The sequence below is a fragment of the Chrysochloris asiatica genome, unplaced genomic scaffold, assembly GCF_000296735.1.
Source record: "Chrysochloris asiatica unplaced genomic scaffold, ChrAsi1.0 scaffold00303, whole genome shotgun sequence".
Lineage (NCBI taxonomy): Eukaryota > Metazoa > Chordata > Mammalia > Afrosoricida > Chrysochloridae > Chrysochloris > Chrysochloris asiatica.
This window is the reverse complement of record NW_006408821.1, coordinates 339,022-355,308: the sequence shown is the minus strand read 5'-3', so window position 1 is coordinate 355,308 and position 16,287 is coordinate 339,022. Positions and strand designations below refer to the sequence as shown.

General features: G+C 36.2%; 1 protein-coding gene across 1 annotated transcript in view; it reads left to right on the top strand.

Annotated features, from left to right (window-relative positions):
* STAP1 (signal transducing adaptor family member 1) overlaps positions 1-14,223 on the top strand; it is a 63,505-nt gene extending 49,282 nt beyond the window's left edge. Inside the window, exons 7-9 of the mRNA XM_006874817.1 lie at positions 9,575-9,644; positions 11,652-11,748; positions 14,162-14,223. Coding sequence (XP_006874879.1) covers positions 9,575-9,644; positions 11,652-11,748; positions 14,162-14,223 — 229 coding nt within the window. The remainder of the gene's footprint in view (positions 1-9,574; positions 9,645-11,651; positions 11,749-14,161) is intronic.
* The last annotated feature ends 2,064 nt before the right edge of the window (positions 14,224-16,287 follow it).

The following is a 16,287-nucleotide window of genomic DNA, read 5'->3' as shown; positions in this document are numbered from 1 at the left end:
AAGATGAGGCTTTCTACTCCCGTAAGGATTTACACCCTCGGAAACCCTGTACAGGGTCGCTATGGGTCGGAACCGACTCGACGGCACTTAACAACAACAATTGTGAATTATGTGATAGTTTACATGGGAGGACATCAGCTTCATATTGATCCTGTCATATATTGTTTCCTTGCTATGGTTACAATCCCTTCCATGCATCATCCACCAACCAAAGGGTATACCCCGCAAGCCTGCCCCCCAGTCATCTGCATACCGCTCCTCTCCCTCTCCGAGTCCAAAGCCTCCAGCCACTCCATCTCCCCACATCATAATTTCTGCCTCCATCCCTGGCATCACTGTTTGGTATTAGTTCTTGCCTGCATTGTGGGGTTTTATAGGGTGTGATTGTAGCTTGACTATATGGCAGCAATTGCTGTCTCGTCTTGTGTAATATCGGAAGAAAAAGAGCCCCCTAAAGGTAAAATGGTGAACAACAACAAAAAAAAACTAAACAGAAACAGTGGGGGGAAAAAAAAAATCCAGTAAAACAGATTGGATATTGTAGTCTATAATCATAGGAAAGAGAGAGGAGAAAGAGAAGGGGGAAAAAATCTGTAGCCTAATATGAGTATGACTTTAATGTCCTCTTTCAGCTTCTTGCCTTCAAGGCCACCTGATAAAATTCAAGATACCACTGTTGATTGTTACACTGTACCTCAGGATTTAATTTTCTACCTGCTTTGTTTTTAGACTCTCTCCCACTCCACACCCCCTGTCCTGGCCTTTTCCCTATTAATAAACAGTTCAGAGCCAGCTGTGGCCATTTTGCACTGCTGAGTTGGTTTTAAGAGGGGACTGGACCTTTGACCACTGAGAGGATCTGTGCACATGCCTGGCAGAAGAACCCTCCAGTGGTGGGGTAGGGGTGTCCACTCTCTCAGGCACTCCCTCTAGTCACCAGAATGGAGGTGTGCAGACAGTGAAAGGTCAATGAACAGATACCCCAAAAAAAAAATCAGGGCAAAACCAAACCAAACAAAGATTATTGTCCACCTTTGTCTCTGAAAGTTCCTGCAGGCAGGTCTTCTTGCTCCCCTGCTTGATCTTGCCATTTGGTCTTGTCCAAGTTGTCGGCTACAGGCCACTGAGCCCGGCAGATTCAAAAGTCTGAGATTTCTTGCTCCCGCTACAAGTTCTACTAGCTACAAGCCTTCAAACTTTCCTATAAATGTGGTTCAAGAGCTCTCTCCTGAAGCCATCTTGAATGGTATTCTGTATTATTGCTTATGAAGATCTTCGCTGCACTTCTACCTTATCTGTCATCAAGCCCCACTTCTCATTGTTTAGTTTCTTGAATGCTGCTTCCATGAGTGTCGATGGTTGATTCAAGCAAACTGAAGTCTTTGACAACTTCATTCTTTTCTCCATTCATATGCATGTTGTTTGTTGGTCAGTGGTGAGGATTTTTGTCTTCTTTACATTGAGGTGCAACACATACTAAAGACTGTGGTTTTTGATCTTCATCAGTAAGTATTTTAAGTCCTCTTCATTTAGGTTGTATCCTCTACATATTGCAGATTGTTAATGAGTCTTCCTCCAACCCTGATGCCACATTTTTCTTCATATAATCCAGCTTTTTGAATTATTTGCTTAACATACAAATAAATGTGGTGAGAGAATACAACGTGATGCATATCTTTCCTAATTTTAAACCATTTGGTGTTCCCTTGTTTGGCTTGAACTATATTACCTCTTGGTCTATGTACACTTTCCTCATGAGCACAATTAAATATTCAGGAATACTCATTCTCTGTAATGTTGTTCATAGCTTGTCATGAACCACACAATTGAAAGCCTTTGTGTAGTCAATAAGCACAGGTAAACATTTTCCTGGCATTCTCTGCTTTCAGTCAATTTTTGTCTGACGTCAGCAATTATATCCCTCATTCCATGTCCTCATCTGAATCAGGCTTGAACCTCTGGCAGTTACATCAATGTACTGTTGCATCCATTTTTGAATTATATAACTTGTAGGACACAATTAAAACTATGACATAGTAGCTACATTGCTAGAATGATCCATGGCACAATAAGCTTTATTCATTGTCAGTTACTTTGTATAAACAGAGGCTTGTCTTTATACACCAGGCATGTGAACTGAACAGATAACAAGAATGTTAGATGGTAAATCTGCCCCTCAAAGAGTATTTTTATGCAAAGAATGTCTGTTTCAACTTAGTCTTGTGGTTTTATTTATTTATTTATTTATTTTATGCTTTTTTACAAACTAACATTTGGAATGAAAAGATTTCTAATTACTATGGAAGAACATAATATGTAATTAATTTACAATTTCTACAATTTATAACTTAAATGGTTATCTTGACAAATTCAAAATAAATAAAAATTATCACTGCCATTATTGTCAGTGACTTTGGAAAAACTCCTGGCAGAAAAGTGAATTTTTCTGTACATGATATCCTGGTCAAGAAACTTGTCCTGTGCAGGATTTAGGAAATTAATTGGAGTGTTGCATAAGATACAGAATGTCTAACTCTCTACTCCTACTTTAAAAACAAGGGGAATAAATTTTACCTAGCAGATATTTTAAAAGAAAAAAATCTACTTGAAAGTGAAATTAGATTACACAGACTGATGATTTTTTTTTCTTTCAAGTTATTCCTTTCTTGATCAGATTAAGTATTTTACCTGCTTACATGAGAACCCTATTCTGCATGAAAAAATAAAATCTCAAGATCTAATGGCTCTTTAAAGGAACCCTGGTAGAACCATAGGATAAACACTAGACTGCTAACTGCAAGATCTGCAGTTCAAAGCCACTAGTCACTCTTTGGGAGATAGATGGGGCTTTCTGCTCTCATAAATGATTTGCAACTTCCAAAATCCTATACAGAGTTGGAATTAACTAGGTGGCAATGGGTTTGTGGCTCTTTAAAGGCTGAGTTTTCCTTGACAATAGTAGCCTGATCTTTCCTTTTAAGATCATCTAATCGATGGACTCAAGCATGGCAACAGTAGTGAGGTTGGCCCAGGTTCGGGCAGTGTTTTGTTCTGCTGTACATAGGTTCACTATGGGTCAGTACCGACTCAATGGCACCTAACAACAACAACAACAAATAAGTTCAACTTTTGCATTGCATTTTCTATACAATTGAGCTAGAAGAAATACTGCATTTTCTGCTGTGGTTGTGGGTTTTGTGTGTGTGTACGGGGGTTTTTTAATCAAACACAATGAGTTTCTGTATTTAGGATATGAATTTAACTTTGTGGTTTTCACTTCTAAGTATTTGTATTTAAGTTCTATTTACCCATGAGAAAGAATCTAGCAAAGGTATTCATACTAAAGTTGTGAAATTTGAATGTTAGTAAGCTCACTTCCAATATGAATTCCTTTAGAAATTCATTCTTTTGTATAGCTGATGGTCAAATAATTATATATTTTTAAGGGAAATGATAATCATGCCCCTAGGAGGGCAAGTAAGGTAGACTTGTGAGGTAGAATGGAAAACCTAAAATATTGTACACTGGAGTCAGTATGTGCTTTATTTAAGCATTAAGGAATAGGTTATATCTGGAAGTAGCTAAGAACATGTTATTTGTGATTGCACATTTTTTTTTTCCTTTTGAGCTAGATATTTCTGATATTAAGGATTGTTACATGTGTTCTCTAATGCCTCAAAATACATCTCTTAGAGTATCGAATTTACTATCTTCTGTTTAAAGGCTAGCAATTGTAGAGCGAATCAGAATGTTTGCTCATTAGATTGTAAAATTTACTGTAAAGAATTAGGGAGAAATGTAGACTACTAGGTAGAATCTGTGCCACACACAAGATCAATATATTCTTCCAAATTTGTAGGAGAAATTTCTAGCTATACAAGTCTGATGAGTGTGTCTGGTAAAGCATAACCTGAAAGGGACAAGTTGGTTTACAAAGCAGTACTTGAAAGTAAAATGATCTCCATCTGTTAACAAATCAGCTATGGAATGGAAAACTGTATTCTTAAGAAGAAATAAAAGTCATTCAATGCTAAATTGACATTTTATGGGATTTCATCAGCTATTCTTAGCATAAACTTCCTGTTTAGTTTTTCTTTTTCTTTTTTTTTTATTACCAGGTGGCAAAGTAGTAGTGAATCCACTATGGAATGCCATTAGCTGAAAAAGCAGTAGAAATATTTACCCAAAGTAAATTCCTTCTCAAAAATTTGCATCAGAAGCTAAGAGTAGAACTTGTAATCATAGTCATGGCTATGTATGTGTATATATGCATGTGTGTATGTGTATGTATATAAATTGCTTTTGTTACGTGCTATCAAGTCAGTTTAAATTCATAATGACTCTGTATAGGGTTTCCAAACAGTGCTTGATGAATTTGAACAGCCGATCTTTCGGTGAGCAGCCTAGTGCCTATCTTCTTTTGAGGTCATAATCATAAAAATATATAGCAAATTTTATCAATCTTGTTTTTTCTTGCTCCTTTATGACTTTGGAATCACAAAATATCAAAGAAAAACATAAGATCAAAAATAAGAATCCAAGCCTAAGTTACTTCAATGGAATTTGTTTTCCACCTTGGGTTTTTTTTCAGTCAAGATCCATCTGATGTCAGCAATGATATCCCTCATTCCATGGCCCCATCTGAATCCAGCTTGAACTTCTAGCAATTCCTGTCAATGTAGTGCTGCAGATGTTTTAAATGATCATTAGCAAAATCTTACTTGCATGTAGTATTAATGGTATTGTCTGATGATTTCCATCCCTCTTTGGATTGGGCATAAATATGTATCTCTTATCCAAATTTCTTAGCATATATGAAGGAGTGCCTATAGTGTTGCAACAGTTGATTGAAAGATTTCTATTTGTATTCCACCCACTCCTAGGGCTTTGTTTTTTGCCAATGCTTTCAGTGAACCTTGAGGTTCTTCCTTCAGTAACATTGACTCATGATCATATTATACCTCTTGAAATAGTTGAACATTGTCTATTTATTTTTGTAACTGTGACTCTGTATATTCCTTCCATCTTCTTTTAATGTTTTCTGCTTCAGTATTTTGCTCATAGAATCCTTCAATATTGCAAGTCAAGGCTTTAATTTTGTCTTCAGTTCTCTCAGTTTGAGAAATGCTGAGTGTGGTCTTCCCTTTTGGTTTCTAACTGCAGGTCTTTGCACATTTTATTATAATACTTGACTTTGTCTTCTTGAGCTGCCCTTTGAAATTTTATGCTTAGCTCTTGTACCTCCTCATTTCTTCCATTTGCTTTAGGATCTCTATGCTGGAGAGCAAGTTTCAGACTTTCTACTGACATTCACTCTTTTTCATCTTCTTAATGATCTTTTGCTTTCTTCATGTATGTTATCCCACAACTTTTCTAGTCTTCAGTTATTAGTGACTAATGCATCGAATCTGTTCTTGAAATGATCTCTAAATTCATGTGGGATGTCTTTAAGGTCAAATTTTTGTTCTCATGGACTTGTTTTAATTTTTTTAGCTTCAGCCTGAATGTGCATATGAGCAATTAATGTTCTTTTCCAGTCTGCTCCTGGCCTTGTTTTCACTGATGATATGGGACTTTTCCACCATCTCTTATCACAGATGTTATCAATTTGATTTCTGTATATTCCATCTGGTAAGGTCCAGGTGTATAGTCATCTTTTATGTTGTTTTTTAAAAAAAGTATTTTCAATGAATAAATCATTGGTCTTATAAAATGCTATCATGCAGTCTCTAGCATCTTTTTTTATCACCAAGACCAGATTTTCCAACTACTGATCCTTCCTCTTTGTTTTCAACCTTTGCATTCTAATCACCAGTGATTATCTATAAATTTTGTTTGCATGCTTGATCAATATCAGACTTAAAGAGTTGGTAGAATTCTTCCATTTCATCATCATTGGCTTTAGTCATTGGTGTGTAAACGTTTACTGGAACAGAGAGCTTATCTTTCTATCAAAGAGCCACTGGTTACGGTAGAGCATAAAGATTAAGTGAACCACCCTGAAATTGGATACTTGCAAGACTTCCTCTGTTCAAAAATGTTTCCTCTACTAGTTTGTAAGTGATTCCTCATGGTTTCTAATTAAGAAATACTTTTTTTAAAAAAGGGAGTTGTTGTTGTTGTTAGGTGCCATAAAGTCAGTGCCAACTCATAGTGACCCTGTGCACAACAGAATGAAACACTGCCCAGTCCTGGGCCAGCCTCCCAATTGTTGCCACGCTTCAGCCCATTGATGCTGCCACTTTGTCAGTCCATCTCGCTGGGGTCTTCCTATTTTTCGCTGAGCCTCCACCCTACCAAACATGATATTCTTCTCCAATGACTGGTCCCTCCTGACAATATGTCCAAAGTATGAGTGATGAAGTTTGGCCATCTTGGCCTCCAAGGAGCACTCTGGCTGCACTTCTTCCAACACAGATCTGTTTGTTCTTTTGGCAGCCCATGGTATTTTCAATATTCTCTTCTGCGAACCGCATGGTCAGCAGTTCAAAACTACCAGCTGTTCCATGGGAGAAAGATGAGGCTTTCTGCTCCTGTAAAGGTTTACAGCCTCGGAAACCCTGTACAGGATTGCTATGAGTCAGAACTGACTCCACAGCACGTAACAACAACAACTTCCAACACTATAAAACACATCAATTCTTCTATGGTCTTGCTTATTCACTGTCTAGCTTTCACATGCATATGAGGTTATTGGAAATACCATGGCTTAGGTCAGCCACACCTTAGTCTTGAAGCTGACATCTTTGCTCTTCAACTCTTTAAAAAGTTCTTGTGCAGCAGATTTGCCTAATGCAATACGTCATTTGATTTCTTGGCTGCTACTTCCATGAGTGTTGATAGTTGATCCAAGAAGAATGAAGTCCTTGACAACTTCAATCTTTTCTCTGTTGATAAGAATCTTGTTTATTGGTCCAGTGGTGTGGATTTTTGTTTTCTTTACGTTGAGATGCAACCCATACCGAAGGCTGTGATCTTTGATCTTCATCAGTAAGTATTTTAAGTCCTCTTCAATTTCAGCAAGCAAGGTTGTATCCTCTGCACATCGCAGGTTGTTAATGAGTCTTCTTCCAATATTGATGCTACATTTTTCTTCCTAAAACCCAGCTTCTCTAGGTGAAGGGTTAAATATTATCCTATGTTCATAGAGTGAAACTATAGAATAAATCATTGAGATCATTTTACTAGCTATTTTGCACTGTGATGTCAAAGTGTGAATAGATTTGGAGATTTTATTGGATAATGAGCGAATCCTCTAAATAAATGATTTTATGTAGTGCAGCCCTAGAGAAATGTGGAAAAAAGGGGAATACCCTCAATAAAATGTATTGACATAATGCCTACAACAATGAACTAAAACATAAATGACTGTGAGGATGGTGGAGGACTGGGCAGTGCTTCAGTCTGTTGTACACAGAGTTGCTATGAGTTGGAACCAATTCAAAGGCACCTAAAAGGTGGAAAGGCCCTGTTAGACAAGTTTAACCTGATAGACAATTTTGTTTTAGGTAGCTGTAGAATTAGTTTGTCTTTCAGGCAAATGACAGCATGACAAATGTTAATTTTTCAAAGTAAGAAAAAGTTTTGGTCTTAATACTCTTGCTATCTGGATTAAGGGATTTCAAGGCAAACATATTGTTCAAAGTGAACTGGCATGAATTCAGTTTGTTTCTATCAGATAGCACTACAAAATGGGTTCTTAATGTTTTTAAAATTCAATTTTATAAATATTTACTCTTTGCCTAATTCTGAAAAACAAAGATAAATAGAATGTGTTTCTTGTTCTCAAACAGTTCATAATAAAATGCCACATGTTTTGACTAATGCTGGTTTAGCTGACATTAAGTCAGCTCCAAATCATGGCAACCTAACAGAAAAAATAAAAATAAAATGCCCCATCCTGTGCCATCTTCATGATTACACTATGTGAGAGAATGAAACACTGCCCAATCCTCTACCATCCTGACAATCATTGCTGTGTTTTAGTCCATTGTTGCAGGCATTACATCAGTCCACTTCACTGAGGGTCTTCCTCTGTTTTACTGACCCTCGACTTTACCAAGCATGATGTCCTGGAGGGACTTGTTCCTCCTGATATATAAATGTATTATTGTTCATAAAATGAACTCTTGCTATCCTTCCATCTAAGGATTATTCTGGCAATACTTCTTCCAAGACAGATTTGTTCCTTCTTCTGGCAGTCTATAGTATATTCAATGTTCTTTGTCAACAACATAAATCAAATGCATCAATCCTCTTTGGTTCATCTCTACTGTACTTATATTTACACTTACACCTGGTATGGTGCTGTGGGATAAAGCACTGGACTGAAAGGTCGGTTTGAACCACAAGGTCAATGGTTCAAACTCACCATCTGCTCCTTGAAAACTCTATACAGGGTCGCTATGAGTCGGAACTGACTCGACAGCACTTACCAACAATAACAACACATTTATTTAGTGCCTAACTCTTAGGATTTTTCATATCTCTAAAATCGGCCCTGAAAGGTAGCAGATATCCATGGTAATATATAGTATGAAGAATAGCCGTTGAGGGATTTTTAACTGCACTAGTGATAAGTAAAGTAGAAAGTCATTTTCTTATACTAATTAATTATTCTCAGTCTCTTTTAATAGGTTGCAATCAGCTGCCTTCAAGTAGACTTGTAGAGTGAAATACTGCCTGGTCCTGAACCATCCTCAAAATTGTTGTTTCATTACTGTGTCAGTCCATCTCCTTGGGGATCTTCTTTTTTGTGGACTCTCCACTTTATTAAGCCTGATATCCTTCTCCAGGAACTGACTCCTCCTAATAACTTTTCTGAAGTATGAGAGACGAAGTCTTGCTATAATGGCTTCTAAGGAGCATTCTGACTATACTTCTTCTGACATATATCTGTTTGTTTTTCTGGTAGTGCATGATATTTTCAATATTCTTTTCTAACATGATCATTCAGATGCATCAATTCTACTATAATCTTCCTTATTCATTGTCCAACTTTCACATTCATATTAAGTGATTGAAGGAGCACCATGGCTTAGGTCAGGTGCACCTTAGTCCTCAAACTTACATTTTCACTCTCTTTTAATATAAAGAACATATATTTGATTTGTACATGGCTACATAGGAATACCATTTGAACTGCAAGGTTGGCAGTTCAAGTTCACCAGCTACTCCTCAGAGACCCTATATAGGGTCACTATGGGTTGGAACTGACTTGACGGCACTTAACAACAACAACACACATAGGAATAGGAGTCCTGGTGTGGGGTAATACACCAGACTGAAAAGTCATTTGAACTACAAGTTCAGCAGTTCAAGCTCACCAGCTGCTCCTTGGAAACCCTATACAGGGTCGCTATAGGTTAGAACTGACTCAAAGGCACTTTACAACAACAACAACATAGGAATTGCAAAGCAAGTTTAAAACAAAACAAAACCAGAAAAAAAAACAACTTTTATGCCAAAGTGGTCATGGGGACATAGTTTTGTTCTATAGGTGATATTTTGTACTCATTTTGGCATTGATCTCATAGACAATTAAATTGAGATTAACTATTTGTTTCATTTTTAGCATGCCAAGAATCAAGCACTACAAAGTGATGGGCATAGGGAAAAACTACACTATTGAACTGGAAAAACCTGTAAGTAGATAATTCATTGTCGTTGATTAGCTTTCTACTGGCTCCTGCCAAATCTACCTTACAGAATTAAAAAGAAAATAGGTGCAGAAACAGATCTGTTACATAGGAGCCCAGTGCTGGTGGTATAAAAGGGAGTAGATATCCAGACTGTGAAGTGAGATATAAGAAAAGGAAGATGAAGCAAAATAAAAGATGATCTGCTTCCAATTATTATTTCTCTTCAAATACTTATCAATATAATTGCTTAATGAAGAAAAAACTTAGGTTTTCCTAGATCTCATTAATTTTGTTAGTATTGAGAATATCATAGTAAAACATACATCAATCAACAGTTTCTAGATATACAGTTTAGTGAGACTAATTACAGTCTTTGAGTTGTGCAATCACTTTCACATACCTTCCCTGAGCTGTTCCTTCTCCATTAACATAAACTCACTGCTCTCAAAGAGTTCTATCTTTTGAGTTGCTGTAGTCAATTTGATCTCAGACAGACAGTTCTTAAAAGAACTAAATGTTCTAGCAGTCCTTCTTTTTTCCCGCTAGTTTTTTAAACAACTAAACCTTTGCTCAGTTTTAAAATAAATTCAGAGAATATTTTTTGCTTAAAGATTAAAGATGATTTCAAGGCAATATTTTCAGGGGGTCATCTACCCACCATAGCTCCAGAAAGTGTAAGATTCATGTGGGATAACATGAAGAGGAACTACCTGAGACTGATTGGAATTCTAGAGCAGGAAGAAACAAAGGAAACTACAGAAAAGATAGTCAAATACTTGCTGGAAGAAAATTTTCCTAACATCATAAGGATAAGAAGATAAGCATCCAAGAAGCTGAACTAATCCCAGGCAGTATAGACCCCAAAAGAAAATCACCAAGACATCTCATATCAAGCTCTCTAAAAGCAAAGACAAAGAAAGAATCTTGAAAGCAGCTAGGGAAAAAAGAAGTGACACCTACAAAGGAAAACCAATCCGATTAAGCTGTGATCTCTCAACAGAAACCATGAAGACAAGAAGGCAATGGGGATATATATATATATATATATATATATATATATATAACTCTGAAAGAAAAAAACTGCCAATCAAGAATCATACACCCAGCAAAGCTGTCAATCAAATATGAGGGTGAAATCAGTGGGCAGTCCAGTGCTCATCCTACACTACTACACCAGGACTAAGACAAGGGTATTATTACAGAGAATACTGTCTGAAGCACTACTGATCGCAGACTTGTTTAAATACATTTTGTTTGGTATAAACTCATGCATGTATGAATTGGAACCCTAGTTACAAAACATGTGGTGTTATTAGTTCATTCTGACTTATAGTGGCTCCATGTAACAGAATAGAATTGACTTGTAGGGTTTCTTAGGCTGGGTAGCAGATTGCAAGGTCCTTTCTCCCAAGAAGTGTTTGGTGGGTTAAAATTGCTGACTTTTCCATTAGCATTTGAGCACTTAACCATTGCACCACCTGTACTTTTTGTAAAATTAATATATAAAGTTAACCATCACAAGTAGGTAAAACCATAATATTTAAATTATCTGTTGTTGTTGAGTGCCACCCAGTTGGTTCTAACTCATAATGATCCTGCCTAGAGTTTTTGAGGAGCAACTGGTGGATTTGAATTGCCAGTCTTGAAGATAGCAGTATAGAGTTATATCATACAGTGCCACATCAGGACTCCCCTTCATAAGATACCACTCAGAAGGAATTAAATTTAGGATCCACTCTACTCTGGTATGACCTCATTAATATAACAAAAGGAAATCTTTATTTCTAAATCTGATCACATTCATGGGCATGAGGTTTAAGTCTTCAATATATTCTTTTGGAGGGGACACAATTTAAAACTCATAATCATTCAGTAAGCCATTTAAGTGAGATGTTGACACACTTATCTCGAGGTCAGGAAATAAAGTAATTTTCATTAAATTTCAGTTGTGCTTCCTCTCACTTTCTCATTATATAGGTAACTCTGAATCTTCTTTCTTTTTTTGTATAGGTGACACTCCCAAACCTTTTCAGTGTCATTGATTATTTTGTGAAGGAGACACGAGGAAATTTAAGACCATTTATATACTCAACTGATGAAAACATTGGTATGTTCATGTCATTGCTGTATTCAGTAAAACAAGACAATAAAAAAAACCAAAAACCTCTGCATAATATTTGTAATACCAGCCAGGTGGGAACTGAAGTTTAGACTTTTATCCATTTAGAAATCATTTTGTCACTGATTCTGTGAAAAGAAATGAGCACTTCTATATCCTGAATTATAGAGTATAGGCCCATTGTAGCCCTATGGCATATTGTGACTAGAAATTTTCTTTTATCATCCCACTTGCCTTTAACAAACAAGTTCAGAGATAGCATTATGTTAATTATGGATACCAAACAGGGAATTTAAAAGAATTGTCTGTCATCAATACAAATGCTCCAGAAAGGTTAAACTAGAAGAAGGTTAAGGAGAGCTCATGAGAATTAGCTAATATACAGCAAATAACTTAAGAGAGAGAAGCTTTACTCCAATATAAAGGGAGAAGTCAGAGAGCAAGAAAATGATTGAATCGGTGGTGAGGAACTACAAATGAAGATATTAGTTAGGTACAACTACAGAATTTGTGGGCTTTTTGTTCAGAATTGCTAAGCATTTCAAAATGGTGATATTGTTGTTGTTGTGTGCTGTTCAACTCATAGTGACCCAATGTATAATAGAATGAAAAACTCCCTGACCCTGCACCATCCTCACAATCATTGCTATGTTTGAGCCCACTGTTGCTGTCACTGTGTCAATCCATCTCAGTGAGGATCTTCCTCCTTTTTGCTCACTCTTGACTTTACCAAGTACGATGTTCTTCAGGGAATGGTCCCTCCTCATAACATGTCCAAAGTATATGAGGGAAGACTTTGCCATCCATGCTTCTACAGAGCATCTTAACCGTACTTCTTCCAACATAGATTTGCTTGAATGAGCAAATGACCAAAAGTGGTGATAGCAAAATATTAAGCACAGAACCTTATACATCTGTCAGGGCTTACAAATCTTAAAATTGGCTGTTTCTGCAGCCTAGTCTTTTGCAGCACTGGACAAGTTAGATGTGGTAGTTTCTTTTGATCATTTGACACAATCTCTGGTACACATGGTAATTTTTGTCAAATCTAATCAACAGGAGATTTAATAAAATATTTCCAATTTGTTTGGATTTCACAGCTAGCCAACCCAATATGTCCTACAGATTATGAGAGAAACAGCCTTATTTGATGACCTGGTAAATCTCACTAACTAAAAGGGCACATTCAAAAGTCCAAGTTCTTCTTAAAATATGGTTACAATTCTTTTGATGCTAAATAACTAAAAGATAAAAAACACTTTCACATACCAAAAACACCGAATTCCATTCCCTCCCACTTTCTTTAGACTACATAGCTCTCCTTTTCCTTGTTCTCCGGCTAGAAAGATGTGTTTTCTCTTGGGGTTTAGGTGTTCATGCTGCTGCTATCAAAATACAGCTCCTTGACTTGGGGTCACCCTCAGAATCAAAGCCAGTAGAGAAAAAATATAGATGGAAATAATCCCGAATAGGTAATTAGTGCAAAATGTCAGTGCTTTCAGAAACAGACAACCAGGTTACTACTGCTCTGTAACTGAACTGGTTCAATTTGCTTTGTAATTGGAAACAAATCAGTCAAACTCTCTGAAGATTCCTTTGTTATAAAAATGATACATTAGAGGGAATTAGAGGGACAGAGCCTTCAAATAATCAGACCATCTTCTACATAATGTTTTTCTTTCAAATGCAGAAAGATGGTGGATGCATAAGCTGAAAGAGCATAAAACAGTGGAAATAGAATTTTCACAGAAGTTACACAAATGTTAAAGTGCTTATTGAGAAACAATGCTAAAGATTTAAATTTAGAATTGTCTCAGGAGTTTGAATTTACAGCTGGATTTAGGCATACCTGGAAATGTTGGAGCTCTTAGATCTAATTTGCCTTGTGCTAAGAAATAGAAATTGTAAAGCAACTAAGGGTTTAAATCTGAGAAATTAGAGAAAGGAATTTACAAAAGAAATTTTCTAAAATAATGAGATTTTCTTTGATCTGTGTTGATGCAAGCCAACATTCAGCATTCTAACATTAGAAGGCAAGAGATAGAACCAGAATTGTCCAAGATGTTTCCTCAATTCATCTTTCCTAACTTCAAACAGGATTTTCAATTATATACCATTTCAAAATTTAGTAGGGTAAATAACTGAAATTAAGTTATGACAAAAATCTTTTAAAAATTGGTGGGCAAAAACATTGATTAGGAATTGATTATATAGTCAAGATAAAATAAAAATTATAAATCAATTGAATATTCATTATTTAATGAACATTTATGAAACATTTCCAACGTTGCATGCATAAATAAGAAAATCAACCTATATTGAAAAAAAAAGAATTAAGAACTACTTTGACTCTTTGATATTGGTTCTTTAGTTAAGTAAGCTTTTTTATCTGCAATTTTAGGCAAAGAACCCAAGATAGAAGGGAGAAGTGATAGGCTGAAGAAATATCCAGATAATGCATGAAATGAAATGGAAAACTACTGTTCTGTATCTTGGTAATTTATATTTTCAAAATTAAGAGCTCATTTATAAAGAAAATTGCTTGTTTTCTCCTGATACTAATTTCCAAGTCACTCACCTGGATACCAGAATTAAACAATGTATCATATAATTTCATGGTCTTATGAGAATGAAAACAATTTACTGGAAAATATAGAATATAGCAAGTTGTGTGTGTACATATTCTCATGCACTATCTTAAGTTGAATACATACGGTTCTTTATAAATGGAGTATTAATTTCTTGGACTTCAATTAAATGTTCCCTCTACACAATCTCTAGTGCCCTAAAATTGTACTCATTCTAAAAATACCTCACTACGTTTCATTGAAATCTTGTTTTAGCAATTTATTAGATCAGAAGAGTCATTCAAATTTTCTAGATAGAAATAAAAAACCTGTAGTAGAAGCTTTTGTCTAATGGAATTATTCTGTGCTACATTTTATTATGAGAAATAAACTTTGTAAAGCTTTGATTATTTGTGTTTTCCTGATGTTGTCTTTTTGCTAGCTCAAAATCAACATGTGCCTGCCTTTTGTAAAAACATTATAAGGAAGCAAAAAATACATAATATAACCATTTCATTTTATAAAGGTAGCACCGGTTGAATATGATTCTAATACTCTACATTTCCTTAAAAATACTGATTCCTCAGCCCCAAATAGATAGAAATGAAAACCTCAGAGATATTCTTAATATATATTAGAGAGCTTCAAAAGTTCATGGAAAAATGGAATTAAAAGATAATGGAATTTTTCCATGAACTTTTTATATTTAATTGTAAATACCTTCTTTCAACATCACAGCAATGTGTACCATACCAGATGCAATATATAGAAATCAAACTTACTACATCTGTGGAAAAAATGATGGAGCTCAATTTCATCAATCAGAACAAGGCCAGGGCTGACTGTGTGGCAGACCATCAATTGCTCAATAGCAAGTTCAAGATGAAGCTGAAGAAATGAAAACAAGTCCATAAGAGCCAAAATATGATCTTGACTATATTCCATCTGAAATTTGAGATCATCTCAAGAATAGGTTTTGCACATTGTACACTAATGACAAAAGTCCAGACAAGGTGTGGTCCAGATAGTTTACATGGGAGAACATTAGTTTTACATTCATTGTTTCATTGTAATGATTATAATCCCCTCTGTGCATCATTATTCAACAGTATTTGCCTTTATTCCCTTTGTTGTTGTTTTTTTGAGGGGGTGAGGGAGTAGGGAGGGATGTATACCAAAACACTCAAGAATATATCATCATTTAGAGAACAAATAAGATGGTGGATTGGGTAGAAGTGCAGTGAGGAGCTCCATCAGCAACAACACAGAATATCAGACTAAGCAGGCTCAGAGGATGGTGCCTGAATCCTGAACCACATAGAAAGGAATATTTAGAAGCTTGGAAGGCTTACAGCTAGGGGGATTTGTAGCAGAAGCAAGAAATCCATTGCTTTCTAATTCATGACACTCAGCTGCTCCTGGAGCACCATCTTGAGAGAGACCAAGTGGGGGAAAGATCAGAGCAGCTACGGATGCCTGACAGAATTGCAGAGATAAAGGTGTGGACATTCTTTTTCTTTTTGTATCTGTTCATTGGGCTCTCAATGTCTGCATACCTCCATTCTGGTGACTAGAGGGGGTGCCTGAGCTAGTGGACACCCCACCCCCACTCCCAGAGGTTTCTACTACACATGCTCACAGATCTCCTTGAAATGTAAAATAACAGTTTCCACTTAAAGCCAAACGGCAGTGCAAAATGGCCCCAGCCGGCCCTGAACTGTTTATCACTAGGAAAAGGGCCTGAATGGGGATTGTGGAGTGGGGCAGGAAGACTGAAAAGGAAATACGCTGAAAATTAAATCCTGAGTTATGTCACAATGACCAACAGTTGCATCTTGAAACTTCTTAGGAAGAAGAGTGAAAAGGGAAGCCCATCTCCTGGAGGCAATCAGAAAGCATAGAAATACCAAAATACACACCCATCTAAGTATTAAGTATGTTACACTTCTCTTTTCCCTAG